Genomic DNA, 14468 nt, shown 5'->3' with positions numbered 1-14468 from the left:
TTTACATGCCCAGAAAGCTCCTGATTTTGTTGTAGCCAACCCAATATGTTACAAAGCGCTGAAAGAGCAACAATAAAGAAGTGAAATTTGAATCTGGAAGCCAGCACACTGCAGGAGAGCCACACCTGTGATGCAAATATAATCATCTAAATCTCTTTCAGAAATAACTTGTCAAAGCACAACGGTGAATGAATGAGTAGGGAAAATCAGGGAGAATTATACACACACTAGTGAAAAGATGTGATTGTGTCATTTTGTGAGAAATTTTCAAAAACAACAATTAGAATAACAGATAACACACTAAAAATACTTTAAGGTTTAAAAAATAGGTGATTATAACAGTTTCTTTATTTATATTAAATACTATGATCCGAGTCATTTTCTGTTTTAAGTCTATTATTATTTTGGCACAATATATAAATTGTAAACGGACTGCATTAATTATTTTAATTTCATGACATATGTTTTCTCTAACCAGAAATAAATAAATAAATAACCTCAAAATCAAAATATTAAAAATATATAACAAATAGTTTTGATGTAAGTAATGATAGATTAATATCCCCTGGAGAGGTGTAGGAGAATTTAACTGCTTATAAGCTAATCATTTATTCAAAATGATTAAAAATGTTTAAATAAACACATAACAGCCTACCACTTTCAATTTGCAACAATTCCTTAATGATTCCTTATAACTTAAGGAATAAAATAAAAAAACTATAATTTTAACTAATAAAAAAAAATCACCTTTGTATGCAATAATAAAAAAAAAGCTTTGGAGTTTATTAAAGATTTTTCCTTCACAGCTTTCATTATATGCATGATGTTCTCGCAAAGTTAACACATTTTAAAGTTTTAGTTAACGCAGTGCAATGAAGAATTAAAACGCGACTGCAAACCTATATACCATGTAACGGGGCGAAGCAGAGGTGAGGATACTGTAAGTCAAATGGGGTTGAGCAGGAACCCTGTGAACTAAGGATGCAGTTGCACGCGTGCCCTCAATGGCCAGTCACGCTGGCAGAGGTGTGGCGCCTTTTCACGCTTTCAACACAGACGCTTCAAAACACGGGGCCATCTTGGGGGAAGACAGCCCGCTGTGAAGTTCACCGAATAGCCGCTACACGCTGTAAAACCAACACGTAGCAGCTAAGAGTGTCTCTAGATAGACCCAAGAGCAATCTGCGAATAAATCAGCGGTTGTTTTTCAACTTAACAAGGCCCTTTTCTCGATGACAGACCGACTCTGACCGCGCTCCGCCAGAATCAACTGACGTTTCTCATGTCCCGCCTCCACGCAGGGAGATAACCAATGAGGGCTTCGCAAAAATCTAGCGTAATGACGTTTCCGCTTCTGCGCGCATGCGCAATGTCATTTTGTCCAAAGCTCCTCACTGTTCACATCGAAGATGGCGGCAGGCTTTGACCTGCTATATAAGGATTTCTGTATTAAAAGAGTGGGAAAGAAACTTTTTACCGATACTTCAGGTTGTATTAGATTAGAAGTTTCCACATCTTGTCACAATAAGTTTGAGGTAAGCGCCCAGGCAGCCGGAAAATCACCCCGCTGACTCCGGGAAAAGGGGCAATTCAACTAGCTAATGTTGACATTCTGCGAGCTCTTGTACATATGAACATAATGAAAGCTGCTGCTCTTCAAGTGTGTTAGATGATTATTTATCCCAAGAGCATTGTTGCTGGTGGACTTGAGGTGACAGGGGCGCTTGTCAAATCTGTATTGACATTGTGACACGAGACTCCCCTTCACTCACGCTTGTTCCTTCGAAAAGCAACTGGAGGGAAAAGCGGATGAAAACCCAAACTTCCTCAACTGATGTGCCTGAGGCACAGATGGAAGACAGCTAAGGCGATCCGGTGTTTCTTAATGCTATGGTAACTACTTTGATCGGGACGTCCACAGTGCAAACTTTGAACGGAGGCAATGCAATGGATCCGCACACTGAAAGCGGCACTCCAGTGTCCAGTGGCCCATCATCATCATCATCATCATCAGACGACGCTTCAACTTCTGTCCCAGTTGTTAATAACGGGCCCGGGGTGGCGAAAGGACACGGAAACTCTGTCACTGTCGCCCCAAGCCCAAACACAGTGATACAGTCTTCTTACGGGAATCCTCCAGCGGCAGCATCCGCGGCATCAAGCGCAGGTCCCTCAGTGACAGTTGTCAGGCCATCTATGCAAACTGCTGGAACAGGTTTAACTATTAACGGGAGTAATAACAATAACACCGTTTCGGCGACTGTAGCCAATGTAGCGACCCCGGGAATTACTATTACTACTAACGTTACTATTACTACTTCTGCTACTACAACGACCCCGCTTTTGATGAACCAGACTCCGGCTTCTGTCTCAGCGAGCAAGTCCGAGGCTACTAAAACTATCATCCAGCCCGCCGGCACCATGACTCTCGGCCCTGGAGTGGCCAAGGGGGCTGTTTTGCAGGGGGTTGCGAGAACCGCGGCTCCGGTAACTGTTGCGGCAGCAGCGGGATCGAGCCCCGCCATCAGGGCCATTGCGCCACAGGTGTTAGCGCCCCGACTCCCTCAGAGCACTCCGGGCCAAAACATCCAGAACATCCAGCTACCTCCAGGTACCTCACACACACTGGCACTCCCCTTGCATGCGAGTGCAACGATGCGAATCTGTGTAATAGTGGAAGTTGTAGAGATTGTAACAGCTGTCTGTGCGAGGTTTGTGGTGCTCATTGTAAGTGCATTCGACAACAGCAGGGCAGTTAAAGTTCTTGAAATGCAGTATATAGTTCTCTTTAGAACTGCACATCATTCAAAGCTGCATTTCTTTATTGTGCACGACACAAAAGATCTTCAGACAGCTTCATTGACTTTCACAGTACAGGAAAAAGAGATGCATTAACATCTTTTGTGCTCAGAAGAAAAAAACGTGCAGGTTTGGAACAACACAGCAACGAGTAAATAATGCATTTTTGTGCCTTTAAACGTGCATTCAAAGTATAAATAGTTGATATCAATATATCATCTTCCAAGTGGGTTTTCTAATCTTAAAATAGAAGGAAAATGTTGGGTTAAAGTTTGGCCGTAGTTCTGCAAAAATGATTCCTTTCAAACGTTTCTTTTAAATTCTTAGGTTTTATCTTAACTTGAGTTCGATGCTTTGGATTCTTCCATTCAATTTCATTGCTAAAAAGTTTTAAATGGTGACTTCCAGTGATTTTATAGTAACTTTTAAAATGCTGATAAAGATTAGTTTCTCTGTTCTCTGTAATGTAAAATTCTTTGGACGCCACACTTTGCGTAAACATAAATGCATCATGTAGAATCCAAAATGTAAAAGTGTAAAATCCGCTAAGAGGTCATGCTTTTGACGTAATAATCCTTTGTTGGTCTTACATCTTGACACGATACAGATTTGCAGGATAATGTTCACCAAACTTTGCATACGTGTGAATGAAAGTCAATGAAATGAAAAGTATAGTGTGAGCGACCTTTTAGTGGGTGATTTTAATGAAGACCTCAACAATATTCTCTTACTTCCTCACAAACACTTGTAGTTGCTTGAGGAAATGCACATAAAGTTATTCTTTTTAGTGATTTTTTTTTCTTTTGACTGTGTGCTCTGGTCATTCTGACAAGCCTGTTGTCTGGCTGGACAGAATACTTGACAGATTTTTCTACAAGAGGCCATCTGGATTCTCCATCCAACAGTTTCTGTTCAGAACACATCCGTTGGTTCACACGGTAACGGAGACAGTGTGTAGGGTTCTCAGTGTGCTGTGCAAATATAGGCCACCAACTGTGCGTTTTATTCTTCGTGCCTCTAAGCAGGGCACGGTTGCCAGACTTGACTCCAGTCAGACCAACAGGAAAATATCACCAGTGAATAACAATTTAGACAGGAAGTGATGTCAGCCTTTCTGTATATATGCGTCACGTTTGTGTGTGCAGGTATGGTGTTGGTGCGTAGTGACAGTGGTCAGTTACTGATGATCCCACAGCAGATGCTGGCACAGATGCAGGCCCAGTCTCAGGCCGCCCGCCCTGCTGCCCCCACCAGCACCACCCCTGGGCAGATCACCACTGCACAGGTAATGCCGTCTGACCGCCCCTGAACTCAACTGATATCAGAACATATTTTAGAATGACCGAGGAATAGTAAATATATTTATGGAATTATATTGTTATGTAGACTGGTAACACTTTTTACAATAAGGTGTCATTAGTTAATGTATGAACTAATATAAACAAACAATTAACAATGCATTTATTACACTATTCATCTTTGTTAATGTCATTGAAAATACAGCTGATCATTGTTTATTCATGTTAGTTCACAGTGCATGCAATGCAACTAATGTTATCAAACACAACCTGTGATTTTTAATAATGCATCTGTAAATGCTGAAATTAACATGAACGTTAACTAATGTAGTTGACTAATTGTCACGGTGTGGTTAGCAAGAGAGCACGCAACAAGCATAAGGTAAACTTAAACACTTTAATCTACTCAGAACAAAATAAACAATATATTTACAGGCAGGCAGGCAGACAGACAGGACAAAAACCACACGCATATTAAAGATGAGAACCGACGATTACACAGGATCAAACTAGAACTTAAATACAAACGGGAAATCACTAAATTAACTAGACACAGGTGAAGACAATGAAACAATTACCACGAACGAAGGTAGGGCACACAGAGCACATGGCACAAGACAAAAACAACAACAAAAAGAGTCCAAAGACGTGACACTAATATTAACTAATGAAGCTATAGGCTTCTTTTGTTATAATACGGCATATGATCATTTTTTTTGTTTGTTTAGCTGCATAGCTGTTAATCATACGATTTTGGGAAGGAAATTCTAAACAAAATTCTAAACAAAATTTGTTTCTTTTTTTTTAAAAATTGAATAGTAGTTATTTTACATTTACAACTCCAAAAGTGTTCATACATTTCATAAATAAAAAGAGTTTAAAATTCATATTTAATCTATTGTTATAAGGTGCAAAACGTTGCTGATTTGTTTTATGATTTATCCTTTCTGTCTGATACTTTCAATACTGTAATAATTTGTTTTTAAAACGAAAGCTAGATCATGTAACGTTAAATGAGTTTTGAGATTATTCATTAGATCACACAGATGTAATGTTTAAAAGCATAATATGTAGCAAAATGCAGCATGGGTCTAATAAGGTGTGTAAAAGTTTTGTCAACTAGCAACAAAAATTTCTCATACTGGCCTTGGGACATCAAGCCATCTGTATTGTTGACCAAGTTAGCCATTAACTACTGTAGTTGCTTCCATTCTTTGTAATGCATTCCCATGTCAGCATTTGCTCATTTGTCTGTCTGATATTTGCAGGCACCTGGAACTCCTCTGATGGCCCGACAGGTGACTCCTACCACCATCATAAAGCAGGGCTCTCCTACAGCCAGCAGCACGCCCACTACCACACTCCAGAGACCACCTGTACAGGTAGCTATAAAAGGCACATCGTGTAGAAACAGCTCTTTCAGAAATGACAGGAATCAGTCTGTTCTGTAAAGTGTATTTCTGAGGTGGTTGTTATCTTCTTCGCTCTCTGTACTCATTCTCTCTGGTGTGTCAGCAGGCCTCCTCTGTGGGTGCAGTGTTGTCAGTGCAAGCAGGAACCGCCCAGAGGACTGTGACTGCTGCCACAGGGACCACCGTCTCCTCGGCAACGGTGAGAGGCTGCACTAACTTAGCAGTCACACAAAGACACGTTGGTTCACAACCGAAGAAACGGTCCTGAGTGTTTAGCTTCATGCTTAAAGGCTTCTCGAAAGGTGGTCTGACCTGATTAAATATGGTAAAAAGGAGATTTCCAAGTGCAAACCGAAATGAAACATCTGTTCTCAGAGTGGGAATCCCCTGATATCCCCAACTGATGCAAGGCTCACGCTATTAAACCTTAACCTGAACATTTGTATGCATCCAAGGTACGGATGCAAGATAACCGTAAGCTGCTGCAGGTTAAAACTACATTGTGTTAATTCGGTCGCGTTTCTTTTTTCTAGGAGACGATGGAGAATGTAAAGAAATGTAGGAACTTCTTGTCCACGCTGATAAAGCTGGCCACTAGTGGTAAGCAGTCATCAGAGACTGTCGCCAACGTTAAAGAGCTGGTCAAGAACCTGCTGGTGAGTTTCAGAGATTGAGTGTGTTTGCGTGATTCTAACTCTGTGAAAAAAATGTTGATGTAAAATGTGTATGATGAAGTAAAACCTAAATTGAACAGATTACTTTTGTTACTTTGTTGAATGAGTGTTTCATAATCTACCCCTGCACTAGGGTCCAAGTCTGTGACCATTCATGAAAATTAATACTATTTAAAAGTCTTTAATACTGACCACAGATTCATTTAATCAATGCATAAAAAATATTGTTAGTACACACAAAGTAATTTGTGTGATAAATACATAAATTTTAAGATTTTCAATTTATTCTATACAAATTAACCTTTCTTTTTCATTTTTAAAATAATATATTATCAGCCTAATTTTATTAGAGCGTAATTATGATTATTATAAGATATGACGAGAATTGCTGAAAGAATTATTGTCCTGTAGAAAACGTATTTGAGCTACATGAACTGAAAATGAAAAATGAAGTTTGTGTGAATGATCTCGATGTGTTGAATGGAACATTCTGACGTTTTATTGAAAGATGTTCACAAATTTGCTTAGTCATAGACAACCTTAAATAATTCTTCTTCATTTTATACAGTAACTATTCTTCGTTTATTTTAAATGAATGTTTTATTATGGTTTCAGACATTTGAACCCGCTGTTTTACTCAGCGGTTGTGGTGGATATAAACTTCCCTATGTTCGACTTATTTTTGGTGTTTGTCCCCTCAGGAAGGGACGATTGAAGCAGAGGAGTTCACCAGCAGGCTCTACAAAGAGCTCAACTCCTCTCCTCAGCCTTATCTAGTGCCTTTCCTTAAGGTAAGGATCTTCAAATTGAATGAAAATGTACCTCAATTCATGTCATTCGGAACCATTTAATAAATGACTCTAAATAATTTAAGAGCTAACTAAGATTCAATTTATGCACAGTGCTTATTGAAGAATTATTTTCACAAAGCACACAGTCGGTTTGGTGGTTGTGTTAGCACATTGCAGCATTCACACTGCTTGCTAAGTGCCTAGGCAAATTGAGTTGCTTTAAATCATTATTTGCAAAAGCTTGTATGATAATGAATTGCCAGTCAAAACTTCGGGACCGCCCTTTTTCCCCACAATGAATTCCTCCTTTTCTTTTGCGTTTCCTCAGAGGAGTCTTCCAGCTCTGAGACAGCTCACTCCTGACTCCACAGCCTTCATCCAGCAGAGCCAGGCCCTCCAGGCGTCCGCTGTGGTGCTGACCAGCTCTAACGCGGCTGGTGCCACCACCACAGCTCCTCGCGCGCTCATCCAGCCTGCCCTCAGCAACTCCAGCCAGACTGCCTCTCTGGTAAACACAGATCTACATGCATAATTTACTTGATGTGTTGTTTACTGAGGTGCAAGGACAGTGTCGGGCTTATTAATGCTAACAGCATATTGCAGGTAAATTGAGGTGTTTAGTCTTAATTTACACTGAGCTAAATGATTGGAGCTTAATTAGTACATAGTTTAAATAGTTGAATCGTAATGTGTGTATTTGCCTTGTGGCAAAGTAAAAAAAAAAATATCACTGTGTCCATGAATACAATGGAAAACATCATATGCATATGATTTATTACTGATGTTTCGTGCACATTAGTGTGGATTATTGACTAGAGTAAGTTTTCGTGCCTGATAATGTTGATAAAGGACATGGGTTAGGACATTGGAAATAAAAGGTAATTTAACCTTTTATTAACAAAGTATGATCAAATATTTCCATTTTGAATTCTATTCCACATATTAGTAGTAGTAGTAGTAGTACTGTGTGATAATAATAATAATACTACTAATAATAGTAATTGCTATTATATGATTTAAACAAGTAATATTAGTGTAATTTAGTGTAAAGGCACCTCTTGTTGTTATTATATTAATTATTTGAAACAAATGTAAAAAAAAAAGTGTATGTATACATAATCTATTATAATAGTAATAAATGTTGATTCATATCTACAAAAAATATTTAAATACAAAATATATGATTAATGACCGTTCAGCTGGCCTGCAGTTCTCTGATTGGTTGCAATTATAGAATTGCGTTTAATGTTGTTCAGGTATTGCAACCTCCTCAGCAGGGGGCAATAGTGAAGCCCCCTCAGGTTACCCTGACAACCACTCCCATGGTGACGCTCAGGGGTCAACCCCACAGCCACATAGTGGTGAGTCAGCCTCAGGTGCAGCTCAAACAGATCCAGACAGGTGAGTGTGTCCGTCAAATCCATCACTGTCTGTTTCATTCTGTGATATAATGACACAAAACCTAACCTCTCTCTTTCAGTCGCTGTGAAGCAGGGTGTTGTGAGCAGCACTAAACTGGCTCCGGGCTCTGTGTCTGTAGCGTTAGCTCAGAAAAATAAAACAAAGGATGGTGCTGGAGGAACTTTCAGGTTTGTGTTGTTCAAGTTTCTGCTGCCCTGCACAGCAAAGTATACCCAGTAGACATTGTGAACAACCTACAGGAGTAGTGCACAAAGTTTAGCTAATCTGATAGTAATGAAAAGATGTTACATTTTCCTCATATTTAATTCATTTCAGGCTGAGCCCAGTAGGCTGTGTGTGAAATAGGATTGCCATTATCATGACCATAGGTTGTGTAACAGTGTAATATTCATTTTTTATACTGTTAACCAGTGTTATTTTAGTACTATTTATAATATTGTTGTAGTATTTATTCTTTTAAATTAGCTGTTGTTTTATATTTTTATTATATTTTTATTAGTTTTAATTTTAATTCACTCTTCGGCTTATTCTCCAACTCCATCATTTGAGATTTACCATTTTGGAATATATTGATCTCTGAGTCTGGCAATAGCAATTTTATCATAGCTTAGCATAGATCATGGAACCCAATTAGACCAGTAGCAACGCGTTCAAAGATTACCAAAGAGTTTCAATATTTTTCCTGTTCAAAACTTGACTATTCTGTAATTATACTGTGTACTATGAAAATGAAAAGTTGTGATTTTCTAGGCTGATATGAGGAACTATACTCCTATTTCGGCGTAATAATCAAGGAAGTTTGCTTCTGTAGCATGGCCGCAGCAGGCGCAGTAATAACATGCAGTGTCTGTGAAAAATAGTCCCTAGCTTGCAAGACACGAGGTCTGGCTGTTTTTCAGTTCACTGTGTCTGCTGGGGTTATGTTATGGCTGCAAACATCCTTGATTATTGAGCCAGAATGGGAGTATAGTTCCTAATCATATCTGTCTTGAAAATCGCAACAATTTTCCACCAGTCTTCGTACACAATGTAACTACAGAAGAATATTGAATATTGAAATTCTTTGGTCATATTTAGACACGATTATATTGTTCTAATTGAGTACAATGATCTATTATGCTAAGCTGTGCTAAAAGGGCTATATACAGAGATCAGGTGAATAGATTCCAAAATAGTAAAACTCAAGTTATTAACTTTGGGAGTTGGAGAATGAGCCTTTTTCCAAGAAAAAGTTCATATTTGCAGAAAGTTTCAGACATTTTTCAAATGCTAAGTTAGAATGGGAAGGAATGATACATATTTTGAGGTTTCAGCTGTCAATTGAAAGTTATTCATAGTAGTTTTATTGTGCTTAATTTAAGCTTATTTATTTTTTAATAAATATTTCCGCTTTATTTTATTTTAGGTTTAGTTAACTGAAATGTATTTTATTTTAGATAGTGGTCAAGTCAATATGTACGTAACAGCAACTTTAACACAATCCTGAATATTTCTAATGATTAATTATCAGTAAGAGTTACAAGATTAACATGATTTATTTAAAATATATTAATAGATATATTACACAGATGTATTAGGGTCAAAGACAAAAAAGGGTTTAACCATAAAAGTATAATACTGCTTTTTTTTTGTTTAAATTAATTGCAACTTGTTTTTGTTTTTCTGAGCCAAAAATAAATATCATACATTTTTCGCTGATTTGCTAAATTTACCAGCTAAAATGTCCTTCAGTATAACAATCTTGCCTGGCATATTTACTTCAACCATCTATTTGTGACACCTTAAAAGCTGATTTACTTTCACCCCAAATACTAATTAGTTGCCACTATCATAGGTAATCCCTATTTGTCAGTAATATATTTTAATCAATTAAAGTCAGAACAAGCATGTTGTTTGAATTTTTACATAAATATGGTGTTACACTAAATTACAAGGCAACATTATATCAAACAAATTTTAATAAATTCATACATTTGAATACAATTTGACAGAATTTAGAACAGACTATATGTCTAATGTCTATTCGTGTATGTCTGAATCTGTCCAGGGATGATGATGACATTAACGACGTGGCCTCAATGGCAGGCGTTAATCTTTCGGAAGAGAGCGCACGTATCCTGGCCACCAACTCGGAGCTGGTCGGTGCAGTCACGCGGTCTTGCAAGGACGAAGCTTTCCTCTCCGCCAGCATGCTACAGCACAAGATACTAGAAATAGGTGAGACTCCTAATTACATAAAAATCTTAAAGTTTGTACTGTTTTACCAGAGCTAACAGTTGTTGTCCTGTATGTGGTCAGGCCAAAGGTTTGGAGTGACAGAGCTAGGTCCCGAGGTTGTGAACATCGTCTCTCATGCCACTCAGCAGAGACTGCAAAACCTTCTAGAGAAGGTCTCATTGATCGCCCAGCAAAAGAACATGACTTACAAGGCAAGTCTGCTCACCCGGTTGGCCTAGCTCATTAAAGTATGTTGATAGTAACACAATTTTAGATTTCTTTGCCACTTTGTTGAACCCTGGTTGTGCTTCCTTTTTATGTCAGAATCGGAATTATGAATCCAGAGGCTGTAGCGGGATTCGGTCTCAAAAGCGCTCCTTCTTTTGGGTGTCAGCTTTTGTTGTGAGCCTGTAAGGCTGTGTGTAATGTTAATGATGTGTGTGCAGGAGGATAGTCGGTACGAGCAGGTGGAGGATGTTCGCTCTCAGCTGAAGTTCTTTGAGCAACTTGACCAGTTGGAGAAACAGAAGAAAGAGGAGCAGGAGAGAGAAATTTTAATGAAGGCAGCTAAGGTTAGTAAACCACCTCGAGCCATACTGTCTCTCTCTCACACACACACACACACACACACACACACACACACACACACACCTTTAATACTACCACTGGCCAGAGGTTCTGATCATTGATTTAAGTTCAGTCTTCCAAACTCTGGTAAAATTAGATTTTTCCTCTCCCACAAACTACAATAGATTTGATCCTTGCAATTCATGAACTATGATTAATGGCTTTTTTATTTTTAAACAAGATTCAGCGCATCACAATTCCAAATGCGATATTAAAACAAGACCGTGATTCTTCTTTATTTTTGTTTCAATCTCTCGTTTCACTTCGCTTTTGTCCGGTGCCACCGCTCATAGAAATGACACTAAGTGCACTGAGTTTCAAAGTGAGCGCTTATTCAGACACTTACGCTTTTATAGGAAAGTTATGTGAACACACAAATAATAATAATAAAAGTAAAACACTATCAGCGCAGGATCATTAGGCAGAAGTAAAGTAACGTAAACGAAACACCACCATTTGAATGAATAATGCGAACATCAACGTGGAGGACTGCAGGCTAGCATTACTTATAATTGCTCGTAATTTGTTATGATTTAATGGTTATATTATGATTTCTTTTAAGATGTTAATTGTTTGCTGTATTTCAGGATTCTTTTTTAATCCTGCCTTGTCAAACTTAATATAAATCTCTCTCACTTTTGCTCCGTCTCTGCACTGGTTTCTGTTTATACTCTATCTTTATCTCTGTCTATCTTTGTACGTAGTAAGCTGCTGTTCAAAACTTTGAAAGTAATTAGGGTGCATTAAAATGATTAGTAAAGAAAAAGAAGTGGCAGCAAAAACTTCTTCATTCTCACAGAACAAACCAAACAAAGAAATGCTGTTCTTTTGTACTTTCTATTGTATCGCAGTTTAAACAAAACCTTTAATAAAAACAGCAAATGTTTCTTGAGCACCAAGTCAGCATGTAAATGATTTCTGGAAGATTATGTGACACCGAAGACTGCTGGAAATTCTACTTTACCATCTCAAGAATAAATTGCATAAAATATATTAAAATAGGATTATTGAGATAATATTCCAGTTTTATTGTTTTTGTTCAGATAAAAGAAACTTCTGTCAAAAACATTACAAAATGTTACTGTGCCCAAACTTTTGAAGGGAAGTGTGAGAAAGCTATATTATTTGTGTCAGACTTGAACGTCTCGCAGGTTTTGACCATATTCATACATTGATCTTTTTATTTCTTTTCTCAAACAAAACAAAGGAAATGAATCACTATTATATATTTTGCATTGATTGACAGCCTTCATTTTTTCATATTTATTTGATTCCAGCAGATGTGTCTGTGTGCTTTGACTGTTGATCCTCCCTAATTGCTGTTTATGTTTTGCAGTCACGCTCGCGACAAGAGGACCCCGAGCAGCTGCGGCTGAAACAGAAGGCCAAAGAGGTAAGATGGCACACTTGAGATGTTTATCTTGTCAGAGGACCATTGTGTTTGATTATGGGTCAGAGTTTTATATATATATATATATATATATATATATATATATATATATATATATATGTGTATGTATGTGTGTGTGTGCTTGGCTACAGATGCAGCAGCAGGAATTGGCTCAGATTCGACAGAGAGATGCCAATTTGACGGCGTTGGCGGCTATCGGACCCAGAAAGAAAAGAAAACTGGATTCTCCTTCACTTGGGACTGACACAGAGGTACCAAACATCTCTCCTTCACCCTAGCAGTCTGCTGCCCTTCTCATGATCCCGTTCTGTCCCTCTTTGTGGCCTCTTAAAATCATTTAGCATCTTCTGGGCAGGTTTGAGATGTCAGGTTGTGCTTCAAGGGTCTCAGATGGTCACAAATGGCAGATAGGACAGTCTAAAGGCGTAGTCACGTACAGCCGTTTTTAACTTATTTTTTATTTATATACAGTTTTTGTCATATTACCATTTACAGATTTTAGAGATAAACTTTTACACAATTAAAAAAATATAATTCTGTATGTTTATTTTTTTATTTTATATATATATATATATATATATATATATATATATATATATATATATATTATAATAACATTAATTTACAATATAGTATCTTTTACTTTTTCAGAGAAAATGTTTGATTGCTTTATGTAAATTATATAAATTAAAGTGTCGTTTTAAAAATTTTTTAGAAATATTGTCTTTTTAAAACATCAATCCTAATAACTACTGTTGATTTTCTATTTAATCATATATAAGTGATATATAATTGTCCAGGAAGGCTGAAAGTCAAAAACTCCTTATTAGGCATGTTTTCTTTTTTCAGATAAAATGAGCCAGGAAAGAGATTAAACTCTGATTAAAAAGTTCATCTCCTTAATGGATTTCACAACACTTCAGTGTATTATTCTTATTAAGTGAGGGTCATGTTTTTACGATTTTGTACCCAAGCAAAGTCTCTGAGAACCTGAAACATTGCACTTCTGGAGACTCCAGGATGGTTGCAGTTCTGAAAAATGATGGCGCTGGAGTCTAAATGGTTTCTCACTTAATTCTTGACATTAATTCGTAATTCTTTTGCAGTTAACACGTGTCTTTTCTTCTCCACCTATTTTTTTCGACTCTGCTGAACCAATGAGCATTTCACTGCCCAATGGTCATTCCTTAACTTTGCTCATTCTATTATTGCATTAGTATTGCGTCCTTCTCATGGGCATTTAATCATTTTGAACTTTTAGGCGGAATTCAATCTCTTTTTTTTTGGCTCGTTTCATCTGGAAAAAGAAAGCGTGCCTAATAACTTGGCACACCTCAATATAAGGAGTTCTTGACTTTCAGCCTTCCCGGGACAATTATATAGCACTTATATATGATTAAATACAAAATGAATAGTAGTTTTTAGGATTGTTTGGGATTGATAAAATGTCCCTGGGGAAAAATATTAGTATTAAAATGATTAGCATTGTTCTCAGAGTTCATGTGTGTGTGTGTGTTTACAGGGCTCAGGTTTGTGCGCGAGTGCATCCGGGGGCTTAAATGCAGGAGCGTCGAGGCAGTACACTCGCCAGCGCATCACGCGTGTAAACCTCAGGGATCTGCTCTTCTGTCTAGAGAACGAGAGAAGCACCAGCCACTCACAACTGCTCTACCGAGCCCTTCTCAAATAGCAGATAGCCCATGTCCTTCCCTCATTTCAGTCTTTAGGGCTCTATCCCTCATTCTTTCTGTCTGTTTTGCTGTTATTATCATTCTTTGTCATTCCTTTTGCGTCTTTCTTTATCGCTCTTTCACACT

The 14468-nt window shown here is 37.8% G+C and overlaps 1 protein-coding gene across 2 annotated transcripts; it reads left to right on the top strand.

Moving 5' to 3' along the window:
• The first annotated feature begins 930 nt into the window (after nt 1-930).
• On the top strand, nt 931-14413 carry taf4a (TAF4A RNA polymerase II, TATA box binding protein (TBP)-associated factor). 2 transcript variants are annotated; one of them, XM_043252286.1, is made up of 15 exons: nt 931-2611; nt 3945-4084; nt 5366-5479; nt 5616-5708; nt 6043-6165; nt 6885-6974; nt 7303-7482; nt 8231-8375; nt 8455-8563; nt 10444-10613; nt 10695-10825; nt 11060-11185; nt 12577-12633; nt 12783-12902; nt 14174-14413. In XM_043252286.1, the coding sequence occupies exons 1-15, from the start codon at nt 1891-1893 to the stop codon at nt 14339-14341; spliced, it is 2487 nt and encodes an 828-aa protein (XP_043108221.1). In that variant the 5' UTR covers nt 931-1890; the 3' UTR covers nt 14342-14413. The 2 variants fall into 2 exon arrangements, with proteins under 2 accessions (XP_043108221.1, XP_043108220.1); XM_043252285.1 differs by having other exon boundaries at nt 5613-5708.
• Nucleotides 14414-14468: the final 55 nt, after the last annotated feature.

The sequence above is a fragment of the Puntigrus tetrazona genome, chromosome 11 (assembly GCF_018831695.1).
Source record: "Puntigrus tetrazona isolate hp1 chromosome 11, ASM1883169v1, whole genome shotgun sequence".
Taxonomy (NCBI): domain Eukaryota; kingdom Metazoa; phylum Chordata; class Actinopteri; order Cypriniformes; family Cyprinidae; genus Puntigrus; species Puntigrus tetrazona.
This window is presented reverse-complemented; position numbering and strand designations above follow the sequence as displayed.

Excerpts from the sequence above, each read along its gene's own strand:
- taf4a (XM_043252285.1), top strand. The coding sequence starts at position 1,891 with ATGGTAACTACTTTGATCGGGACGTCCACAGTGCAAACTTTGAACGGA. Across the intron at positions 8,376-8,454 it reads GCTCAAACAGATCCAGACAG|TCGCTGTGAAGCAGGGTGTT; the intron begins GTGAGTGTGTCC and ends TCTCTCTTTCAG. Across the intron at positions 12,634-12,782 it reads TGAAACAGAAGGCCAAAGAG|ATGCAGCAGCAGGAATTGGC; the intron begins GTAAGATGGCAC and ends GCTTGGCTACAG.